The sequence below is a fragment of the Leopardus geoffroyi genome, chromosome C2 (genome assembly GCF_018350155.1).
Source record: "Leopardus geoffroyi isolate Oge1 chromosome C2, O.geoffroyi_Oge1_pat1.0, whole genome shotgun sequence".
NCBI classification, from domain to species: domain Eukaryota; kingdom Metazoa; phylum Chordata; class Mammalia; order Carnivora; family Felidae; genus Leopardus; species Leopardus geoffroyi.
Genome location: NC_059333.1, coordinates 12,470,001 through 12,494,629, shown reverse-complemented (window position 1 = coordinate 12,494,629; position 24,629 = coordinate 12,470,001). Strand labels below are relative to the sequence as shown.

The 24,629-nt window shown below is 46.4% G+C and overlaps 1 protein-coding gene and 1 long non-coding RNA gene across 4 annotated transcripts in view; one reads left to right on the top strand and one right to left on the bottom strand.

Moving 5' to 3' along the window:
- Positions 1 to 1,788: 1,788 nt before the first annotated feature.
- Positions 1,789 to 20,286, bottom strand: CC2H21orf62 (chromosome C2 C21orf62 homolog). Of its 2 annotated transcripts, XM_045501521.1 has the most exons (3): positions 19,876 to 20,286; positions 11,626 to 11,743; positions 1,789 to 3,538 (listed from the first exon to the last, which is right to left on the bottom strand). In XM_045501521.1, the coding sequence occupies exon 3, from the start codon at positions 3,471 to 3,473 to the stop codon at positions 2,814 to 2,816; it is 660 nt and encodes a 219-aa protein (XP_045357477.1). In that variant the 5' UTR covers positions 3,474 to 3,538; positions 11,626 to 11,743; positions 19,876 to 20,286; the 3' UTR covers positions 1,789 to 2,813. The 2 variants fall into 2 exon arrangements, with proteins under 2 accessions (XP_045357477.1, XP_045357475.1); XM_045501519.1 differs by lacking the exon at positions 11,626 to 11,743.
- LOC123610647 overlaps positions 2,415 to 24,629 on the top strand; it is a 23,455-nt gene continuing 1,240 nt past the window's right edge. Inside the window, exons 1-5 of one of the 2 annotated variants that reach the window (XR_006718237.1) lie at positions 2,415 to 2,527; positions 8,836 to 9,130; positions 12,526 to 12,841; positions 23,893 to 24,041; positions 24,137 to 24,629. The exon at positions 24,137 to 24,629 is cut by the window's right edge and continues 1,240 nt beyond it. This is a non-coding gene — a long non-coding RNA (uncharacterized LOC123610647). Of the gene's footprint in view, positions 2,528 to 8,835; positions 9,131 to 12,525; positions 13,070 to 23,892; positions 24,042 to 24,136 lie in introns of those variants that run through there. The other variant, XR_006718236.1, reaches the window with a different exon arrangement.

Sequence of the window (24,629 nt, the reverse complement as noted above, 5' to 3'; positions counted from 1 at the left end):
CCCTCGGTTGGCTTCGGATACAAGAGTTTGGCAAAAATCACCTACAACATTCTTTGGGGATTAATTATGTACATAGAATTTACAATAAAGAATACTATATATTTTATTGTCATTTATAAATTGTGTGCTACACATCCTTTGTATCAGCGAAATTTATAGTAAACGTGTACGTACATATCTATGTACGTTTTTTTGTTTTGTGTTTTGGAGAGCTAGCTGTTCAGCTCTTACTGGCACACCACTGATCAGAGGTGACGAATGGCTAGCCCCAAGCTTAAGGGGACCACTGACATGCTTGGTTTGACCACACAGTGTTACCTAAAGTAACCAGCAAACAAAAAGGTGACATGGTGTGCCAACGTTTATGAATTGTGAGATTTCACATAAAAACCTGGAGTTCTTAATTTTCCTGAAGGACGGAAACTGGCCCCTTTGTATTCTCCCACGGCAACAGTCGGCTGGAGCTGAGCTGCTGTGGACCATTCAGGTGGGGTGTGGACTCTTAGTCTGCCACCATCCCCACCGCTCCCTGCTGTCCTTCCAACCCTCACCCTCCACTGAGCGCTGAGTGCCATCTCTCCCAATGTACGCACCGTGCGTTCTCTCAGTTTCTGACTTATCCTCTCTTGCTGAGACCTGAACCCCATTTTCAGGCCAGAAATCTGGCAACTTCAAGCTTGATTGATTACTGTATTAATTTTTCCTCATCTATTGATCGAAGTCCCATTGATCTACAATGATTTCTTACAAGAATCACTTACAACATCTGTGAAAGGGCTTTGGAGTGATTCAAAGCCACCAAATAGAAGCAATGCATATCAAGATGCTCATAATTTCTAACACTTAATTTTACCCTTTGTTGATAAAAACTGATTAAAATTCAGGCATTTTTACATTTTTGGTTACCCATGACAGTAAATATATTTATTACTCATCCTTTCACTTGTATCCTTCTTGCCTTCCTTTTTCCTCCTGTTTTCTCCTTGTCTTTTTCTGTCACTTTAATCTTACCTCTCAAATACCATGTCAGTAATGAGGTCATTGTATTATCCTATTAAGATTCATACTTTGGTCGTGGTTTTGGCCTAATTTAAATACTGACGTTATGGACTCATGCTAATTAGCCCAAATGGCCAAATCCCCCACCAATTAAGCAAATGTAGACATTTCAGGTTATTTCGGTCACCCTATGTTTAAAGTTAAGAGAAAAATGTGGTGAATGTGATCTGAAATCTTCAACCTCAAGATATCTTGTTATTTGATAATAAAACTCTTTCTTACCATTATCACATTATGAATGCGATTATGTCTCTGCTTCCTCCTGCATTTGACTTGGACATTTGTAGCATCATCGTCATGGATTCTTTACATTCTGTCTCAATGGCAAATTGAGTATATGAGGAAAAGTTTTCTTTGTACCTTGAGGTCAGTTCACTTTTTAAAAATTTTTAGGGGCGTCTGGGTGGCTCAGTCGGTTGAGTGTCCGACTTCAGCTCGGGTCATGATCTCATAGTCTGTGAGTTCGAGCCCCGCGTCAGGCTCTGTGCTGACAGCTCAGAGCCCGGGGCCTGTTTCAGATTCTGTGTCTCCCTCTCTCTCTAACCCTCCCCCGTTCATGCTCTGTCTCTCTCTGTCTCAAAAATAAATAAACGTTAAAAAAAGAAATTTTTTTTTTTAATTTTTAAATACGTTGCTTCAGTTCTTTTTGTCACCACACCTAAGACCCTTTTATGTCAACCATGTCAGAGAAAGTGTCTTAACTTCCCAGAATGAAACATCCAGATGGACTAAACATTCTTTTGTTAATTATATTTTAGTAGTATGAGCATTTGTGCCCATAAGAACCACATTCTAAATGATTATTAGGTTCCCAGACTAGCCCCTAGTGATGTTAAATGTAGTTCTTATTTCTGGAGTGGAGGGAGGAGGGGGAGGGGGAGAAAAAGCCGAAGCGATACACCGGGGACCAAGACGGAGGAAGGCAAAGACAGAAAGAATGAAAGCAAAAGGTCCACAAGAGAAACTCCCTGGGTTTAGGTCTTGCTGTAAGCAAAATGTTGAGATCTATGCCATCGGTTTTTGTGTCCCCTGACTTTTCGTTTCTGTATCACACTCCTCAAAGCCCAGTGCTCTCCTTTGGTCCTAAGGTCCCACCCTCACCAGGCCCGTTCCACTCGCAAAACTCCCCTTTCTCGGTGCAGACGTGTCTAGCAAGGTCTTTGGAAAACATCAGTCTAAAGAGAACCGAATCATTTTGTGGAACACATAGTCCTGAAGCATCTGAAATCTAGCGTTCTCTTCTTAGGGGAATTCCAGTCCAGTGTAACAAAACGAAGCAAGAGAAAAGAAACTAAGGCAGTGTTTGGAAGGAAGATAATCTTCCTTGGGGCGTCATCCCCTGTGCTGAGTCCCGCTAAGCAGTCCTTGACGTGGCCTGCTTTCTCCATTCCCCATCTGATGTTTCTGCCCAGACCCCCGGGAGCCCGGGCCTGGCCTCTAGCTGGCTCACAAGACGTTCTGGACTGAAGTAGGTTTTTTTTTTTTTTTTTTTTTTTTTTTTTTTTGCTTTGTGTTTTGGGGTTTGTTTTTTGTTTGTTTCTTTGTATTTATTTTGTTTTTCCGAACAGCTCCCATGGTTGGGCTCGGAGCAGAGCAGAGAGGGCTGGCTGTGTATATGGGCTGTGTATATGTGAATGGGGGCTGGGCGGACAGGTGAAGTTGAAGGTAAGGATACCCATGGCCTGGTTCCCAGATTCCTTTTCAAGTTCTCCACAGTTTGCCAAAGTTCCTGGCGGTTGGAACCTTTGACGACGTTAGTAAATGAACGTGACAACATAGCTTTGGTTGCTCAAAATTGGGAAGGTTTCAAAGTAAGAAAAGTGGGGGAAATGGTTGGTGGTGTTGGCAACGTTTTCTATACTGTATGCTTTTAAGGATGAATTCCCATTGAAAAGCGCCACATCTAAGAATGAGATACACATACATGTAGGCCGGCCTCCGGGTAACCGCGCGGGCTTCTCGCCGGGTTCACTTTCCCTGCCATCGTGGATGAGTAAGCTCTGCTCTGGCAACGGCCGCCTGGCCTCGGTGTTGACCCGAAGCCTCTCCAGACCGCAGATAGCCAGGTATTCGGCGGGGAGAGTGTTGGGGCTGCACAGAGAAAGCTTCAGGTCCCGGACCAACGTGAAGTTCAGCAGAAGGCCCAGTGCAGACGCATCTGTGAACCAGATGGTCAGACGGTCGTCGTAGCTGGTTTGCTCTATTGCGGAAGGCAGGACGGTGTGGCAGCTGCACATCAAGTTGGCCAAAGCGTAGTCACAGTCCCGGACGTCCGCGGAGCAAGTGCATTTCCGAATGGTGTTTTCCTTCGTGAAGATCAGAGTGCTGTTCCTCTGACCTCCTGTGAAGCAACCCAGCACAAGGATGCCCAGGGCGCTGGTCAGCAGGAGGCTGTGCCCAGAAGGCGGGGCCATTCTTGTCTCAGCGTGGGCCCGCAAGGTTGTGTCTCCCCTTCGTGAGCCAGTTCATTGCAACTCAACTGAAAGACAAATACGCAGCTGTGTTATCGCAGGCTCTCATTAGAAATATGCGGGTCATGGGGCGCCCGGCTGGCTCGGTTCGTAGAGCATGTGACCCTTAATCTCAGGGTCGTGAGTCTGAGCCCCATGTTGGGTGTAGAGGTTGCTTAAAAAAATAGGAAGGTTAGGGGAATGGACCCCCCTAAATAATCCATCGCAAACGTTTCTCTCTTGTGGTTCTATCAAAGGCAGGCAACGCAAGTGCCTGAGTGGAGCCCAAGTGCAGAAATGATCTTTTCTCAGAGCCTTGTGAGAGGCAGTGGCCAGCCTACCCGTGTGAGGCATAAAACTCCCTGCGATGTCTGCTGGGAGACTGACACACCAGCAGCAACAAGGTGGGGTGCCAGAGATGAGACCCAGTGCACCTGTCTGGGTGCACCAGGGATCTGTGGTGCTTTGAGCGTGCACACTCTCCAAACATCGTGTTACTTGTATTGAGTACTCGACAACCCCTTAAATGTGCACGTTCCCTCCTCCCCTCAATATCTGACTTCCTGGAATTCAGGAGACCAGCAGCTCCGTGATGGACTCAGCCATCCAAGTGCTACCTGTGAAACAACATAGCATGCATACCAGCGAAACATTTAGTTAATGGTAACCTTTAATTTCTAACTAGACAAACATGCCCCCCCCCCATCATATTAATCTGTTTATAGATCCATTGATACTTTCCTGGTCTCCTAGAAATATGAGTATTAGAGTAGATTTTACCGTGTTAATAGACCATGAAAACACTAATCACGTGCCAGTTAATTGCAATGAACTTTTCATTGCCTCCTTTCCCAGAACACCTGTTATAAATTGATTTTATCAAGTAACTTAGTGTAAGGCTCCAAAACTAAGCAATATATCAGCACTGTTAAATGACCTAAACAAGGTAAGTCCATGCTTAGTTTAAGGAGCAACATCAATGTCCAATTTGGAGGAAAATGGCCTAAGTACTTGATATATAATAGATGCGTGGTATTCTTTTCTGGTGAGGTTGGAATGAGACACACGTTATGAAATAGGGTTCCGGGTTCCAGTCTTGCAAGAATAATTACATTTCCTGGGGCTCCTGGGTGGCTCAGTTGGTTGGTTAAGCATCTGACTCTTGATCTCAACTCAGGTCATGATCTTGCAGTTTGTGGGATAGAGCCCCATGTAGGACTCTGTTCTGACAAGCAGAGCCTGCTTGAGATTCTCTCTCTCCCTCTCTCTCTCTGCCCCCCACTCCCACTCGCTCGTTCTCTCCCAAAATAAATAAACACTAAAAAAAAAAATAATTAAAATAAGAATAATTACACTTCCCCTGAGTTAGCTGATGGCTGACCAAAAGATACAAGACCAAAGATACAATTCAATTAATCCGAATTGACCAAAGATACAATTCAATTAATCCGAATTGACCAAAGATACAGTTCAGTCCGTCTGCATGTACAAATCACCATGCATCTGGAAAAATACTTGGAATGAGGCCTCTGGCTCAGAGAGTCCAGGGCTGGTGACAGGGCCCCCATAGGAAGGCTGCGGAGGGACAGACGAGTCAGTCCGAGGAGCTGAACGTGTGTCCAAAGAGGGTGGTGGTGACAGCAGGAAAGAGGTGAGGCAGACGTGCAACACTTAGGGTGCAAGATGAGGCCCCGAGGTGGCAAAGCGAGGCAAAGAGAAATCCAAGGGAGGCAACGCTAAAAATGCCAGGGTCAGGTGGACAGGGAGGAAGGACACGTTCGTCAGCAGGTGGCCGGAGACTAAAAATAAGCTCAGCTAAGTAAACTTGAACAGAAAGTAAGACGCTGGTTCACAGGAATCATAATATCATTCATTCATTCATTCGCTCATTCATTCATTCATTCATTCACTCAGCAGATGTTTACTGAGAGTTCACTAGCTGGCAGGCACTTTGCTGGCTCTGGGGATACAGCCCAGAAGACAGCGAGGTTATGGAAGTTGGATTCTAAGTGACTTGATTCTGCTTCCAGAGCCCAAGGCGGGCCAGGCCTGCGTGTGAGGACCAAGGGCCTGCAGCAGCGGGGAGGAGAGGGAGGCAAAGGCAGGAGTTGGGTGGGGCTCAGCACGGGCCATGTGCCAAGGCCGAGCAGAAGACACAAAGATGAACAAAACCTGTACCCTGCCCTCCAAGGGCTCATAAGCGGAAGAGGAAGACAAATAGGGCAGGACTGAGAAAGGCCCTATTGAATGTACATGTGGTTATAGGAACGCAGCAGAGAGATAGGTTAAAGTCCATTTGGGGGACTGAATAAGGTGCTTTATATAGTGCTTTGTGTTGACTTTGAAGTTGTTACCGGGTTTTCTTAAAGGATGTATTCGTTAGTGCATTTTGTCACAAAAGAAAGGGCTTTGAGAAATGCTCCCATAGAGCCAGCATTCTTCCTGAACACGAGGTTTAACGGTTTTAAATAGTTTTAGGATGTGGTGGTGACTACCCCACTTAGTAAGGAGCAGTGACTAACTTATTAATTACGAGATAATTTTAGATGATCGGTTGTCCTCGATTCCGCTGGAGGTTTGTTTCTAGGACTTCATGCCCCAGTAATGCTTTCATATATCAGAACTGAGAAAGCTGTCATCGACACCACTGGCTTGCTCTGATCTCAGCCTGGAGGGGAAAGGGAGGTGAAAAAGGGTCTATCCACAAGCCTGGAACCTGGTGAGAAAAGTGTCTGCTTCATTTTCCAGGTGCTGATACCATTCAGAGGCATGCATGGAAGAAGGAAAGAGGTAGGAAGGGAAACAGACATTGGTTTCCTGAAACAAGGGGAGACTAGAGATCATAAAAGATTTGTGAGCAGCCCCTCTTCCCGGCCCTGCAGTCAAGTCCCTGGCTGGATCTCAGGGTGGCCCCTGCCTTCTGGGTATCAGGGAGTTCAAAGGCTGGAACATGGAGGCCGGATGCATGAGGCCTGGTGATGGCTTACAAAGTAGGACAAATATTCCTGGTAACAAGCCTATGGGGTTTCCAAAAAGATGCTAGTTGGACATTTTTCTCCTTCGGTTTTACCCTGGACTTCTCTCTGGAGATTTGTTGAATGTGGATTGTGATCACCCTGGTTTTACTGTGTATTTATTCATTTGTGGGCAGATTCTGGCATGGCCTCAGCAGAATGGGCCCAGATACATCACACTGTCCCTGCTCCTTCCTGTGCCCCTGACCATAATGGGTGTGGTGCCATGGGGAAAGGAACTGTTGTTTTCCTCTGCGGGTTGCTCAGCTTGTTAGAAGGGAAATCTTGATCTACTGGTGACTGTCTTGTCTCCAGAAGGGGGGAGATTGCCCTACAATGGAGCCAACACAGAGGAGAACAGACAAGAAACGCAGAGACATTTCTAACAACTTTTTCGAGCACCGGGATCAAGCCATGCCTGACATCCTTGTTTGATTTCTGAAATAAGTGAGCCAAAAATTTTTTCCCCCTACTCAAACCAGTCTGAATTGGATTTCTGTAACAAGCAGTGAGAAGAGTATGCTGACATTGGGCAAACTATCTTTTGCCCCCCCCCCCTTCTTTCAATATACCTTTGTTGCGTCCTTGCTGTGTGCTGGGCATGGTGTGTGATAATCACTATAATAGCATTTTGTATGGGGTGTTGAGTCTACACCCAACTTCGCCTGGAAATGGAAGATGTCATAACAAGCTTCACAGAAGAGGTAGTATCTGAGGAGGGGAATAGTTCCTGAGTAAGAAAAAGAAAAGAAAAAGTTATCTATGTAGTTAGCACAGGGCGATCAGAATTTGAAACATCCAAAAGTAGGACAGAGGGGGCGCCTGGGTGGCTCAGTCAGTTGAGCATCCGACTTCGGCTCAGGTCATGATCTCGCGGCCTGTGGGTTCGAGCCCTGCGTCGGGCTCAGTGCCTGGAGCCTGCTTCCGGTTCTGTGTCTCCCTCTCTCTCTGCCTCTCCCTCCCCCCCCCCCCCCCCCCACGCTCTGTTTCTCTCTGTCTCTCAAAAATGAATACACATTAAAAAAAATTAATAAAAAAGAAACCAAACAAAAGTAGGACAGAGAGACTGATGGGCTATGGGGATGCTGGTGGGAGAGGGGAGTGGACGAGTCCTGTTGGGGGAGCCTTCTGACTTGCTCTGCCTCATCATTTTCTTAGTACCCCAGCTGGTTGTGTGCCCATCATCAGGACTTGCCTCCTGTGTCCTAAGAGGAGTCCCCTCCCTGATCCTGTCCCCCACCACTGTGGGCGGGGTCTTAGTAAGGGGCAGGGGCAATGTGACGTATGTGTGCCATTTTGTTTATGTTATGCTGGATTCTGCCCACAAATGAATAAATACGGAGTGAAACTAGAGCAAAAGTTGATTCCTCCCTATGTTATAGTCTGAGGCCACTGAGGAGGTGGGGGGTGGGGGGGGGAGGGTGTGCTCTGCTCCACGTGGTCATGTAGGGGCTCAAGCTTTCATCCACGGCTCTATCATCTCCCAGGCCTTTGGATCCTCTGTGGGCTTTTCGTTCACATTTCACTGACCAGAATTCAGCCACGCGGCAGCCCCTTTCTGCAAGCAGCTTGGAAACGAGGTCCGGCACTGTGCCAAGGGAGGAGAGGACGACGTGGGTATCGGTGGGCACTAGGAATTTCTGGCAAGCATAAAACGTGGCTTTATGCAACCATCACAAACACCGAGGTGGTCTCACTCCACCTACATTTTTTCAGGCAAGATGTGAAACACCACGTACGATCATTAAATCTTGGAGCCTTTAAATCACCGAACATGTCGAAAAACTAGAGCTACTGTTCAGACCGGTTCAAATACTAGTTTTATGTCACAGCTGAAGAAATCTCGGTAGTAATTAATACCAGCAATTAGCTGCTCGAAAGCAAAGACTTCTGAAGTGAGCAGATACAGACATCAGTTACTCCAAAACAAATTCCACACAGATTCCTTCTCAGTCTAGGATTACACCCAACATTTAGATAATGTTTATACTTGGCTCCAAGAGGAATGTTTCAAACTGGACTAGTTCTGTTTATAAGAAGATATTACTAGTAAGAAGATCGTGTGTCGGTGGGAGGAGAGCCTTTGGACCGTTTGCCCAAAACAGATTTGAAATGTCTTGAATAATGATGTTTGAACTCTATAGTCTCAACACAAAGGAGAAAAAATGCAATTGTGGAAAACCATGATGGTATTCCCCAAATTCTAACAGCTACTAGCAATTCAGCATGATTTCCCATTTTTAATTCAGAAGTGAGTTTAATTTGAAATTAAAAGTGTTTTTTTTTGTTTGTTTGTTTGTTTGTTTTGACAGGGGAAAGGCACTTAGGGAAAAGTCTCGGTTGAAGCAACTGGGGCCAATAAGGACCAGAAACGGATGAGATGCTCCAGCAAGAAGCAGAGGGCCTGAAAGAGAAATCTGGACCCCAGACACAGGAAGAAAGGCAGAAGACAGCCAGCGTCCAGGCACTTCAAAGAAACCCACTTGGAAGCCAGGACTTGGGGAGCTAGGCAAGGATGTCTCACAAATGCAGTTCCCCAAGTGTGTTTCTGCAAAACTCCTTGAAGGTTCTGAGGGGGCGAACAGGAGAGAACTTCCAGACAAGGAGGTAATTTGGAATTCTGGGTGTATCCCACCTGGCGAAACATAGACCTTACTCTTGAAGTGTATCTGATCACAAAGGTACCCAGTGTTGCTAACACCGAGACCAGTTGAGATGGCCTCGCTCACCCCGGGGGTCGAATGGGTTGCCCAAGGAGTTAACTGCCCGAGTAGGCAGTTAATTAAAAGGCAATGCGATTGGTGAGTGCTTATTAATGACATGGAGCCAGTGTTGGGCACAAGGACAGGGAAAGACTCGCGACAGGGTGCTTTAGGGCCAGCAGAGAAGGGCTTGGGGGAAGGGAAAGGGAAGGGCTGCAACTAGAAGGGTCCCTTGAGCAAAACCTCAGAAACTGAGCACTTGGTGTATCTGGGGCCCATGAGCTGGAGCGCAGGCAAGGCAGGGTTAGGACAAACCCTGAGATCAGGGGTTTAGTCTTCAAACCCTTCTGACTCTCACCCCATTAATAAAAACTTAAAAAAAAAACCTCTCCCCAGTGGGGCACCTGGGTGGCTCAATCGGTTAAGTGTCCAATTCTTGGTTTCGGCTCAGGTCATGATCTCACGGTCTGTGAGTTCGGGCCCCACGTTGGGCTCTGTGCTGACACCACGGAGCCTGCTTGGGATTCTCTCTCTCCCTCTCTCTCTCTCTTCCCCTGCCCCGATCACTCTCTCTGTCTCTCTCAAAAATAAATAAATAAACTTAAAAAAACAAAAAGCCCTTCCCCAAAGATGGAACTTTTTATTTATGAAGGCATTACAACTACCCTATTGATATATTATCTACATTGTGAGTCATACACAGAGAGTAGAATTTTTTTAATTTGAGACAAAAAAATAAAAATGAGACTTGAGTACCTTCAACTCACCCCACTGGCTTGGCTTGGGCACTCCCTTGGCCGCAAACACCCCCTTTGGAGGCCCCAGAGAGAGGCAAAAAGGAGGCGCTGAAGGTTTGTGAGCAGGGGAGACCTATTTAGTTCTGTGCGTCAGGAAGGTCATTCAGGCAGAGATGAATTGGAAGACAGAGACAGAGAGAGCACAGTGGGTTCTAAGTAAGAGAACACTTCCGTATTTTCTTTGAGGGTTTACCTCCTCCGTTTGCTGACTCCTGGCTCCAGCCTCCCTGGATAAATCTGTGTCTGTGTCTCCAATCCTGGGGTGGGTGGGGCGGCCAAAGAGGGGAGGATGAGGGAGGCAAGGGTGAGGACAAAGGTCCTCGTGCGCGGGAAGCTGGAGATCCCGAGGGAACAGCTCGGGGAAAGCGGTCCCTGTTTCCTTCTTAGCATCCCCACATGGCTTGCCTGGGGGGCTCTGGGCTCTGGGCTCTGCTCTTTGAGATGCCCACCCTGCCCCTGCTGCTCGCCGGAAAGGCACAGCTCACCTTCTGAGCCAGGGGCCTCTGGGTGGTTTCCTTAGACCGGCAGCGAGAGCAGCTCCTGGCAAGACAAGTTACAGGCGAGATTACGGAGTCGGCACGGTATCTTTCCTGTCCCCAGGGGCTCCTTGCTGTGCCTTCATCTCAATTCCTTGGTCAAGGCTTATCCACTCTTCCCAGATGCCTGCTGCTAAAATCCTGCTCTCACATAGGGGTCTAAGGGCACTTGGGTAAGCCTTAATCTGGATTTACATAAACATATTCTTGCCCGAGCTTATTTGCCCTTTAGGCTTTATCCCTACTTGTGCCTTGTTAAAGGGATGGCAAGGATTAAATAGGAAGTCTGGGAGTCTGTGGGGCGGGGACTCCTCTTGAGGACACCAGAGCTGAGGGATCACCTGTTCCCGGGTCCAGTTCCCACTGGTCCGTGGCTGTGCAATCACCCTTCCCAGGCAGGCCAAGGAGAACGTCCTGCCTACTCTGCATTCGTGCATGAGATGCTCGCGGGGACACTCTAGGTGTAGGACCTTGAGAAGCTCTTTGAGAAAAAACGGATTTGGGGCATTTTTCTTTTCTTTGGCTCTGTCTCACAAATGCACCGCAGGAGGTAGGTTACAGATACACTCTATGTAATACGGTATTTGTTTTTTTAGGTTTACTTTATTTTGAGAGAGAGCCAGGGAGGGGCAGAGGGGCAGAGAGAGAGAGAGAGAGAGAGAGAGAGAATCCCAAGCAGCCTTCGCACTGTCAGCATTGAGCCTGAGGCAGGGCTCAAAGCCACGAATCGTGAAATCAAGACCTGAGCTGAAGTCGAGAGTCAGACGCTTAACTGACTGAGCCACCCAGGCGCCCCCGTGTAAGATGATATTTACAAGAGAAGGGATAGCTTTGTTGTTTAATAGCCCAAAGCTTATAATGTTGAAAGGAACATGAATTTGGGTCTCTCCCCAGCGCTTTCTTACTGTGGTAAGTGTTATCTTTTCTTTCCTCGTATTCCACCCCCCAGCCCTGGTATTATGAGCCACTGCATTTTCACACGCCCTCCCGAGTGTCTGCCTCTGAAGACACCGCCTTGTGCACTCTCTGTTGATGAAGGGCTCTTCCCGCCCCTGGGCCTTACTTACACAGTTCACAGTGAGAGGCGTGACACAGGATTCACCGTGATCCTGGTATGATCCGTATCTCCTTGGGTTTATACAGTGGGCGCAAAACTGTTCGCTATCATCTGACTTATTTCCTCATCTAGAGAAAGAGGAAATAAAGTCCACGTCTCCATAAGTTGGCATTTAGGCAAAATTAACCTCAAGTGTGTGGTTCGGGTCTCAAGAGCACCACGCTTTATTTTTGTGATGGTTCGTGTTCAACTCGCTGTATATTGCAGGCCACTCAGAAATGACTTTCGGAGTCGTCTCTGTCAACATGGCGCGGGGATGATAATACCTACTACACTAGGATATAACGTGAGTGTAGCAGGACGCACGTGGAAATGTAGTCTGTCCGTGAGTACTGTTACTACTAGTAAGTATGCTTACATATACATGGTACTTAGTACTCTATTAAATATGATGTTTTATAAGGTCGGAACCATAATGATAATAGGGATATATTAGCATGCTCTGTCAGGGCATCCCAAAAGCCACCACAAAGAAATTTAAAAGTTACTGGCGCATTTAATGCACTACTTACATAAAAAATTTTGAATAAAGAACAGGCTCAACATAAAGCAAAAATGCCTCTTTGCCCCATTTGTCCTGTAACAAACAACAACTCGGATTTACAAACGTCCTTCTGCGATTCTGGGGAACAGAAGGGCTTGCAATCATTAGTGAGCAAAACCGGTAAATTGAAGTAAGTGTCCAATTCCCATTTCTAAATTGTTCAGTGGGGCAGCAGGGTATGGACTGTGATCAAAACACTTGCTTTCTGGTTTCTTCTTGTCCCTGGTAGATACGGTGGGGGCTGAATAAGGGCCCCTGTAGGTGTCCGTGTCCTAATTCCTAGAACCTGTGAATCTTGTCTTCCAGAGCAAGAGGGACTTTGCAGATGTGATTACGTTAAGGATCTTGGGATGGGGAGACCCTGGAATATCTGGGTGAGCCCAATGTAATCACAAGGGTCCTTCTAAGAGGAAACCGGAAGAGACAGAGGAGAAAAAGGCAATGTGGCAACAGAAACAGAGATCGGAGCGATATGGCTGGAAGCCAAGGAATGCCAGCAAACTCTAGAAGCTGCAAGAGACAAGAAACGGATTCTCCCCTGGAGCCTCCCCAAGGAAGGAGCCCTGTCGACACCTTGACTTTAGCACAGTCAGCCTGCTTTTGGACTTTGACCTCCGGAAATGTAAGAGAATACTTTCTTCTATTTTGAGTCACTGAGTTTGTGGAAATTTGTTAGGTAGTCATAGGAAACTAATATAGAGAATATAAGGTAATTACAAAGCACCCATATCAAACCACCCTTTGGACTAAACACACACACTAGGGGTGCCCGGGTGGCTGTCGGTTGAGCATCTGACTTGGGCTCAGCTCAGGATCTCGTGATGCGTGAGTTCAAGCCCCGCGTCGGTCTCTGTGCTGACAGCTCAGAGCCTGGAGCCTGCTTTGGATTCTGTGTCTCCCTCTCTCTCTGCCTTTCCCCCACTCACACTCTGCCTCTCTCTCTCTCTCTCAAAAATAAACGTTAAAAAAGTTTTTTTTAAACACGCTAGCCACTCTATTTACAGCCCTGCAGTGTTTGCTAATTGTTTCCTGTGTCTTACTACTTCACTAGACTGGATCGTAAGGAAGCTCTTGGAGTAACTCTATCCCAACCTCCATTACTGGCTTTCTGAAATACCAAGCTCCAAACTGTCCAGAGTAGTCATGCTGCACTGGGTCCAGCCCAGCGTAAATGAGGCATCTGGACGCGTCTCATGAATTCCGAGGGGGGCCTGTATCCAGGTGGTGATTTGCATGTGTGGACCTGTCGAGGAAAAAAGAAGGAAGCGTGAAGACGGTGTGTGAAGGCCTGGGGCAGGGCTGAGTGGAGGGACAGGATGGCACTTGTCTCTTCTCAGCCCAGACTAATTAATGCCACGGGCTGAGTCCTGTGGAGCCGCAGGCAGAGGCTGCATGGACAGCTCTCAAGAACCCTGAGATGTGGGGCACGAGTGGCCCCTATCTGGGTGACGACACCGGGCTGGGGACAGAGTCGTTCCCCCCACTTGCACACTGAGTGCAGGACAGCTCTGGTATGATGAGGAAGGAGGGACAAGCAGCACCATTCGGCCTTCCCTGGAGGCTGGATGGGAGTGCCCCTGGTCACTCCTCTTTGGGCAGTGAATCAGTGGGGAGCCCCATGGCTAAGGCAAGGGACCGTCACCATCCAATGGTGGTTGGGGACAGAATCAAGTGAAGGGATCATTTCTGAGCATATGTAAGACATTCCTGGGGTCTCTATTGTGTAGACACAGAGGTAGGAAGGAGGCAAGGCTTTGTATCAGGGAGGTGGAAACACGAATCGGCAAAATGCAAGCTATTAGTGTGCATTTGTGCCCAGTGGTTGGTGAAGCCAGGACTCCTTCAAGGATCAGTTGATTACTGCTTTTAGATTAAATGTATTCAATAATGGAAATGGACCTGAGAGCCAACTTGAACAAACGAAAGCATTTTGTGTTTTGAAAGCATTGAGCTCAACTGGGTGTTGATTTCACCCATCGTTTGCTAATCGGATCCCGGACCCCTTGGTGTCGGTATGCTGTGTAAGTCAGGTTTCTGATGTGGCAAAAACCTGGTCTTTTTGTTGACTGTGGTTTCCCCAGTCCTTAGCACAGTGCCTGATGCATAGAGGCATTCCATAACTATTCATACTATCCCTACATTGTAAATCCCTACATTAGCTAAGTCAGAGATGCATGTTCCTGACCCTTTACCTCCACTTTTACCTTCCACCTCCTGGAATCGTGCAGTGTTATCATGTTACCAAAATCAGCAGGCAAAATGCATCCTCTTTAGCAGGAATTTCGGTGTTTGGCCTAGCCATGACAAAGGAAGCATACTGAGATTTTGTGTATGGGCAAGAGGATGGGAAATTCGAACCCAACATCCTAAGCCTTGCCTGTGAGTCCCCCCTGAAAGCCACTGAATGACATCTGGCAAAAGCCCCGTGAGGCATCCCCATCCTCCGTGGCTTTACCGATCAGCACCGTGTAGGCTTGCAGTTGCCTAGGAATCTTCTCGTAAATCTGATGGAGACACAGGGTGAAACACACTCGGCTGGAACGATGACCACGAGCCCCAAGTCAGGCTCCCAGATCACTGTCCTTCCACTTCACCCTACACATCCATCCAGGGCTCACAGGAAGAATGAGCAGAGTTGGTAAATACTGATCTCCCAGACAGTGGTGAGCATTAGAAGGCATCACCCTAATTGCTGTCCATTGAGGGATTATGATAGCCCCCACTACAGACTCCCCCTAGAGCTAACCTTCAAGCGTCCAGTTTTGTAAGACTAACCTGGAACCGCTTTGCTCAAATTACGAGTGTGAGGTTGCCAAGGAAAAATGAGTCAGAGTAATCCCTTTCTAAGAGATGAGAAGAAAAAAAAAAAGCCTGCAAAGCTTTAATATTTTAATTACCTACTTCCAGAACAATAAAAAAGGGACTAATATCTTCCACACAGTGAGGTGCATTATGACGGTTTCATAAAGTAGCTTGAGCTATTTCTCCAGGACAGAAGCCTTACGCTTTTTCCTTTCGTCTGTATTCAACCATTCCAACGATATTCAATCTTAGAAGCGTTAAGAATTACATTTTCCTTTAGGGTTTTAGTTCCAAACATTGGAACCACAAGCAAGTTAAACCTTGCCGCTTTCATGAAAGACTTGTAAGGGTCTTTAAATGCCTCCTGGGAACAATGACTAAAGGTGATGTCAGATCCTGGAGCAGAAATAGGACATTAGGTAAAATCTAAGGAAATCCGCATAAAATGTGGACATTAGTTAACAATAATAATGTATCGATGTCGGTTCATTGATTGTGACAAGTGCATGTCCCGTTCTGATGTAAGATGTAATAACAGGGGACACTAGGTAGGGGCATATGCGAAGTCTCTGTGCTATCTTCACAATTTTTCTGAGTCTAAAACTATTCTAAAATAAAAAAGGTTTTTTTTTTTTTTTTGGAGAAGAATGCCTCCTGATTTCATTGACGACTCCTTGAAGATTATTATTTTTGTGACAACAGCAGAGCTCCAGTGGGTCATCTGAGCATCACAATTTGGGCTAAACTGAGAACCCCTGAAATGGTGTCTAGGTGTGACTCCAGATGAATTCTTTAGCCCTCTGACCGCGAGAAGATTCTCGCTTTCTTAACGGTCCTGGAAGCCAGGCAATTCAGAGATGCAAGTGGGAAGTGATCCTTTCATGGAAAATGGATCAAAACTGGAAGGGAGAGGCATCAGGAAATATTGTGGGAAGAAGTCCTGAAGGAACGTGTGTGTGTGTGTGTGTGTGTGTGTGTGTGTGTGTGTGTGTGATACTTCCCTCATGCGGCTTATGTTGTTCCCTGTGTCTAGCTAGGAGAGTTCTGTAGTTCTCAACTGCTGAGAAACCAGCCTCATCTCTTAAACTGTCCTTGGATCCCACCTCTTTCATGAAACTTTAGTAGCTAGGGCCATGGATGGTGGTTCTTGCCTGCCTCCAACCTGTTTCTCTCTCTCTCTCTCTTTTTTATTTGAGAGAGAGAGAGAGCGTGCGCATGCATGCGAGCAGGGGAGGGGGCATCAAGAAAGGAAGAGAGAATCTTAAGCACACTCCATGCTCAGCATGGAGTCCTACACAGGGCTCTATCTCACAGCCGTGAGATCGTGACCCGAGCTGAAATCAAGAGTCGGACGCTCAAACGACTGAGTCACCCAGACGCCCCTCAAACCTGTTTCTCTTATAGGGCTACACCAGTCTACCATATAAAAGAAACTAAAAACAAGCTTTTTATGAGCAAATCTGTAATCATACAGAGAGACTGTGCATGTTTTTGTTAGGTTTTTAAGCCACTCCCATCAGGCTTTTGTTAATATCACTCCATTCAAACCATTCTCATCCCCTTCCCAGTGACTCCTCCCTCCAGCGTGCCAAATCCAATGGTCAGTTGCCTGGTTTCATCTTGCTTGAATTCTTACCAGTATTCGACACGGTTGCCTCTTCTTTCCTTCTTGAGCAACGAACTTTCTGTTCTTCCCTGACACCCCATTCTCCAGCTTCTCTCACTACCAATGGCTGCTTCTTCCCAGTCTCTTTGGCTGGCGTCCCCTCTTCCTCCTTGTTATTGTTGCCTGCCCCTGGCTCAGTGCTTGGCTCTCTTCTCTGTGTATATCCACTCCTTTGCGTGCTAACCTATGGACTTAAATATTATCTATATGCTGATGATTAACCTGCTTCCAGACTCTTCCCTGAACTCCGTGCTCATATATCCAGCACCTTGAAAGCTCCACCTGAATATCCAAGACACCTCAAACGTAACTTGCCGGATACACGACTCTTGATTCCCGCGAGAGTTAAGACTGCTGGGTAGAGAAGACATTTTACCGTATCAACGTTTTTCGGCATCAACACTTACTGCTCCACAGCCTTCCCATGACTAAACCAGCTAAATACCGAAAATGGTCATCGATGAGGGACAACGTACTTCCCAATAAGAAATGTGGGAGATATGTGGTGTCAAAAGTTCACTGAAATTGGGAACCATACATATGTTTAATTGATTAAAAATAACATTCAATGACTGCTGCTTTCATGCCAGGTACTGTTCAAAGTACTTTTATGTATTTTATATCATTTAATCCTTAGTAAAATCATAGTAAAAGTAGACATGATGGCCCCATTTTCGTATCAGAAGATGGAGACACATAGAGGCTAAATAGCTTACTCAAAAGGTCACAGAGCTGGTAAGACAAAGTTAAAATTTGAACCCAGACAGCCAAACATGTTCTAGAGAATTGTGGTGGAAATTGCAGGGTTATTTCCCATTCTAGGGTGACGTTTCTATACAACTGCCTCGTATTCTATCACTAGACTCTGTGCCCTTTAACATAAAGCATGTATAGGAACCTCATGCTAGGGGAATAGGAAACAAAATGAATGAAGTGAGTTCCAGTAGGCGTAAACATTTCAGAAACACTTTTTTATTGTTTATTATTTTTTTCACTCATATGTGGAACTTGAGAAACTTAACAGAAGACCATGGGGGAAGGGAAGAGGAAAAAATAGTTTCAGACAGAGAGGAAGGCAAACCATAAGAGACCCTTAAATACAGAGACCAAACTGAGGGCTGATGGGGGGAGGGCGAGGGAGAGGGGGAAATGGGTGATGGGCACTGAGGAGGGCACTTGTTGGGATGAGCACCGGGTGTTGTACGTAAGCGATGAATCACGGGAATCTGCCCCCGAAACCAAGAGCACACTGAATACGCTGTATGTCAGCCAACTTGACGATAAATTATATTAAAAAAAAAAGAAACACTTTTTGAAAAGAACATTTATAAATTAGCTTTAAAAATAAGGACATTAGTTGAGTGCTGCTTCTGCATATGGGGGGCAGGCTACCTCAGAGAGCGAGCCAATGGGAAGTCTTAACTAAAATATGTAGCTACTGTACCTCTCCTTGACACAGGACCTTCTGAGAACTAGGTAACCAATGACTGCAAACCCCTTTCCATCTAATGACTCGGTCTATGCCCGGCTAATCCGATCCCTGGGGTTCAGCCCCCATCCAGCTTGGCACATAGACCCATGTCTGTGCCCTTGATCGTACACTCATGGAGCCATGTGGTTTGTCTGTTCTCCCCACTGACACAGAGCCACGATCTACTGGACGCTGAATTAAAAAGTTGATAGTACTCCCCTGCTCATACTCGGTCTCTCTCTCAAAAATAAATACACATAAAAAATTCTTTTAGAAAGTTGATAGTATAACAGCCTTAAGCAATAAAAATACTAGTATGGAAAAAGAAAATTGGGAAGTCTAAGTCAGCTGTTGAAAAGCACTCATTTCCATAGATACTTTATTAAAACTGTTATTTTCAGAAATGCCCATTTCTGTAAAAAAAAATTTAATGAGAATCTTTTTTTTTTGTTCACACATACTGCATTATTTGGTCTAAAAATAAAGGTTAAAAATTTCCCAAAGATCACTGTTTTCATTAAAGATTTTTTTCAAACAAATGAGGCCTGATAATTTTGGTAGTTTTTAAAGACAGGTTTTTATATATATTATGCATAATTTCCTCTCCTCAGTATACACCAACACTTTTATTACTAAAAAACAAAACAAACAAAAAAAACCTGCCCCAAACATGTTTGTTAAAGAATGAACTATATGAACAAGAACTGTGTAAGAATTACCGGTTTTGGCTAAAAAAATCCCCATCTTCTTGCCTTGTAGTACAGTATTTAATATGTTTTTTCACTTTTAAATAAAAGGACAAATTTTTTAAAAAAGATAACGAGTCCACGTGTTAATACTCATCTAAACTTCGTTTCTTATCTTCGTACGTTTTCCAATGAGCAGTGTATAAAAAAGCAATAAATGTAATGCTGTCACATAAGAACAGAGCAAAGGAAGAGTATAAGCTGATGTTTTGAGAGTTCCCAGTTTTCTCTGTTTGGGATCGCGATAAGGAAAAGAGCTATGATAGATCAGCTCTTTAAAAAAAGTTTTTTAACGTTTATTTATTTTTGAGGGACAGAGAGAGACAGAGCATGAGTCGGGGAGGGGCAGGGAGAGAAAGGGAGACACAGAATCCGAAGCAGGCTCCAGGCTCCGAGCTGTCAGCACAGAGCCCGACGCGGGGCTCGAAGTCACGAACTGTGAGATCATGACCTGAGCCGAAGTCGGACGCTTAACTGACTGAGCCACCCAGGCGCCCCTGATCATCTCTTTTATGTAATTGTTATCTCGCGTTGAAGACCGACAGGGAAGTAGAGCCAAATGTTTTAAATAGAAACAACAGGCCCCGGATCCATGGAGATATCTGTTATATAATAATATTACCCTAAGTAAATTTATCTGTTTAGAGACTAAATGAGAAGACCATTTCATTCTTTGCTGAATGCCCTGGAAATGTTTCCTTTGAAAGGCAGAATCTCCATAAAGAGCAATTCATATGCCTGGAAGCCGGAAAGAAACCAAACCAAACCAAAACAAAAAACACTTTCTTGGTAAAAGCCACCGTAAGTATACATTATGCTCGGGAAATGTAAATTCTGCCAGAAGACGGGGACGCCCACAGTGGCTCTTCAGAGGGTTGCAGAACTTGCCTGCAGTGCAGCCGAAATTCGGAAGCTATGAATAACTGTCTTACGAGACACACTTTTCGAGAAAGAACAGAGGAGTTACTTACGTCTGGGAGTTCCAACGTGAGGCTTGCTTTTCCACGCTGCGGACCTCCGCCTGGTTCTTCACCCTGGCTTGACAGCTGGTTTAATTTCAAGGCAGGATGGAATGCACTTGCCGTTGTTTTCCGGTTTCAGAGGGCCAGCGGCCCTGGCCGCTTCCATGGCAACCGGGGGGGAAGCTGCCCGCCTACTAGCTTCATTAACCACACAGCAGGAGAGAACCTGCCTTGGGGACCGCTGGCCACTGTTTTGGGGTTCTACCGTGGAAAGTTTCCAGAAGAAACTAGGGAGACCGCTGCCGTCTGCTGATCCTGGAGGGCTGACAGGAATGGGAGAAATTCGACTTCAGCAGGAAATCGAGTGGGCTAAGTATAGAGCATGATATTCCTAGATGCTTTTACTCTCGTGATTTGGTCCACTTTCTGGTCTGACGAATTGTTATGGATGCAAATGCCTGAACTGGGGGGAAAAACTGTCCTCTTGTGGGTGTTCCAAAGAGAAAAATGGACTCATTTCAACTCCAGAGAGGTTGTCCTGTTCTCGCTCTTTTTTTCAGTTCAATTTTTAAAATGTTCGGAGCCGTAAAGCAAATAAATTTGGAAAAAACATTCTGTATACATTAACTGATGAGGGGTCAGTAAACCCTGGAGAAATCGGATGGATGGTGGTGATGGAGGAACATCTCACTAATTAAAAGCTCTAAAGGAAGCTAAAGCAATTGATTTGTAGTTACCTGGATGTAGATTATCCAATATTTTCAAGAAGAGAGCACCTTGTCAGGGAAATTCATTCATTTATATATTATTCATCTAGGGAATCCTTACTACATGCATGTGCTGTGCCAAGAGCTTCAAGGGACAACAGGGATAAATGTCATAGTTCTTGTCTTCAAGGAAGCTACAATATGGAAGGGGTAATTAGACAAGTGGATTGTGAAAAATATTTGGAGGCAGGCACAAAGGAAATACGTGAGAGTTTCAGGGAAGGTGGAGCTACCTGTTGGCAAGGAGATTGGCGACATCTTTGTAGAAGGGTAGCATTTGACCTGGGGCTTCAAGGATGGCTGGGATTTGAGTGGTCAGATATAAGGAAAAGGGACAATAATGCCTCATGGAGTGAGTCTTTGGCCAATGGAGAATGTGAGCCGATGGACGAAAGCTTCCTCTTTTCTCACCCCAGACAGTCCTGACACCCAAGTCATCTGGCTTCGTAGAGGTCCATGGACCAAGCAACCCATGCAATCAAGAAAATTTCTAGAGCAAGGGTTTGGAGATGGGAGAGCCCCATGCCTATTCAGCTCTTTGAAAGCCAGTGAATCATAATCAGGAGCAAGGGAACTGAGAATAGAGAGAATCCGCTCTTTCCAGTGTTTACTTTTAGCAAGGCAAACATATAAATTCTATCATATGAGAATAGCGGAACACAGACTTTGGTTCAAATCTTGATTCCACTACCTTCTTGAACATTATCGTTTAAACTTCATGAGGTTCAGTTTCCTAATCTGTAAAGGAGATAGTAATACTTCACTGCAAGGTTGAGGTGGGGATTAAATGAGATAATATACGTGGACAGGACCCCTGGGGGTGGAGGAAGGGAAAGCTGGCCAGATGAAAATGAGCCGTCCCAGCTTTCCAGAACTACTGTGGCTCATCCAGGAGTTCGACACACCTCTGTTCCAATGCCTTTCTCTCTTGTCTGCCTCTGCTGTAGAGCCCAGAAAGCTAAGATATTCAATTTGCAGGGTCTTTAGCTACCATGACAGCTGGGGCTCTAGATATGATTTCAGTTTTACTGATTACTTCTTGATCTGGAACTAAGTCACGTGGAGAGAGGACCACGGGGGCTTTGCTCAGGAACTGAGTTCAGTGGGGAGCGAGAAGAGACTCCTGGGCATCTCTGTTGCTGGCACGGACCTCGCCAGCATCGGCCAGGTCTGGGACCTCGCGCTCCGAGGGTGGCTTTCTGATTGACCTGCTTCCTGGTCATGGCAGACGTGTCCTGGCTTCCTGTTGGAGAAGGTGGCCTCTTATTTCAACAACTTCGCGACTGTGGAAGAAGCAGCAGCTCCCTCGATGGCCCAATTTCTTGGCGACTTCCTGAGTTCGACCTAGAGTCTGTTCAACCCTCCCCATGACTCAAGAGCTGTCTAGTGTCTCAACCCTCCCCATCTAGTGTCTTAAATCTCCTTGCTGTTTACGTCTGCTGGAGGGGACTCTGTTGGTACCTGCCTCCTCTGTTTCTTCTTCCCGTGTGAACACAGAGGTTGCAGGAGCTGTTCCCGTCACTGAGGAGGGCAGAGCAGGAATGTGGAGCAGCCCGGTGCCCTGGGGACACTGCTGAACCCCTACAGTGGCTCCGTACCGCCCAGTCTGTGGGACAACGACAGCATCGCCTGCCCACGGGTGTTTGCTGAGTAAGAGAAACTACATAAAGTATTGGGCATAAGCTGGGCACAAAGGAGCCATCGGATAATGGTGGCTATTGTCATTATTACTCTTTGTTAGGACATCGATGCCTTCCAGGACCTCTTGCTGAGTGGGGGACTGGGACAAAGACATAGAGCGTGTGGAGGCGGGTTCCTCCCTGGAAGCTTGGAGGCCAAACAGACAGCCGCTGATGAAATACGGCTGGATCTCTGTGTGTAGCAAGTTAAACATTTACCACACCTTCATATCTCTCCATCTGCCTAAAACTTCACTTCTAAAACATGTGCTCTTTGTGTTAACGGGGTCACACAGTTTAAGTGGATTTAGCAAAAATGAGTGTCGGGAAGACTAATGAACCACCCCCGCCCCACCCGCTTAGGATGCCTGCTTCTTTCGGCTGTGGAATCAAAGGTGGTGGACAAGTGTTTGTTCGCCGTGGGCTTGAATTCTACTTTTGTCCTTGACTAAATTTGTTTTCCTTCCTTCCTCTCTCTCTCCCTCTCTCTCCCTTCCTTCCTTTCCTTCTTCCTTTTTTTTCTTTCTTCCCTCTCTCCTTTCTTCTTTCTTTCTTTCTTTCTTTCTTTCTTTCTTTCTTTCTTTCTTTCTTTCTTTCTTTCTTTCTTTCTTTCTTTCTTTCCTTCTTCCCAGAAGAGCATTGCAGGCTCCTGATAGCACATTCAAATAATACCCAGTGCACTAAGTAAGAGTGAAATTCTACACACCTCTCCAACTTCTCCTGCAGAAATAATGCCAGTTACAAGTCTGCTTTGAGGCAAGTCTTGCTTTGTCTTCAAACTCCCGCAACCGCTTTGATTGTTAATTAACATGTTGGTTACCTAAACTCTTTTCAAGCGAGGGCTCAAACTCCAGTCTTGCCAAAAGCCTTTCTCCAAGTATCATCATCTGAAGTCTCTATTACCACCGGCTAGCCACCTCCGAATCGTCGATCTGTATCTTTTATTAGCGTTTGCTCCATCCTGGGCAACTTCAGGACGCATCTCAGGTTCTGTCTTTCCCTCCCAGCTCCTTCTGTGGTGACGTGAACATCCCTGTTACTCAGTTTGCTGCAGGATACCGAGGCTCCTGTCCTCACCAGGTAGCGCTGATCGTGCTCTAGATCTTCTCATCGGCATGTGGCCTCTGTTCCAACCTCAAGTCGCTGCTGTCCCATTTTTGTTCTTTCTCTCCCCCACTCCCGCTCTGCTTTACCCCCACGGAAGCATCTGTGTGGGGGTGCCTTGGCTTCACTTTGTCTGTTTCCCCTCTCTTCACTCTGTGATCAGCTGCTTCCACGTGTCCCCCGCCCCCCCCACCGATGACCCCTTGCTGTATGCACCATCGCAGCCCAGCCCTGGATTGCCCCCGTGGTCTGCCTTCTCAGCTCCCACTCGTAGGGTGCAGGCACTCGTGGAGAAAATGCAAAGAGCTAGAAGTTCCTAATGTTGAGCTTCAAAGGGACCCCTGCTATTCGGCCATCCTTCCAGCTTGCTCTTGCCCGATGACTTTGATACCTCTCCTCTACTCGTACCGAACACCCCTTCCTACCACAGCGCCCTCATTCTTATAAGCCGTCCTTGCATCTTATTTTCTTGACAGGAGCCAGGCACCTGGTCTGAGTTTTCTTATCACCCTGATCACAAAAGCACACGTCTTCTTAAACTACAGACATCTCGGATCGGGTACCTGTTGCACACCTCCTCGGATCCTTGTGGCCACACTTGTCTTCTACTCTGGTCACCGCGGTGGTAAGCAGCTCGGGCGTGGGTCCAACCAGCTGCACATGAAGGCAGCCTGCGAGCACGTCTTGCCTCCATGCTAAGGCTTCTCTGTTTTCACAGAGGTTTGGGACACGGCAGATGACCGTCGGCATCCTCGCCAACGCTACCTGGAAGTGCTGGGGAGTTAACGCCTCATGGAATATTCTCTGACCAACGGAGGATACAAACAGATGGATACACGCTACCTGCTTTCTCGCACCACGTTGGCAGTCCTGAGGTGCGTGTCACATGGGCCTCTCACGTGCTTTGTGGGGTCAACCAACTCAGTAAGAGAACCTCTCATTGCTTCACTCTCCTTCACTGCTGCTTCTGGGGATCACAATCCCCAGCAAAGTATTTGCAAGGTAGGTATCTTTCTCTGGTCGTCCTCTCTGGGGAAACCAGACTAAGACACATTCTTTGTTCTTTCCCGATTCCAAAATATTCTTCCTCGTCTGAGCTAAAAACTAACCCTTCCCATTTCCTGAGAGAGTTTTCTTCTATAATGATATCCTCCCCTCCTCCAGTAAGTAAAATCTTGACAGTTTTAAGGGATGTATCCTGAGAGTTTCAAAA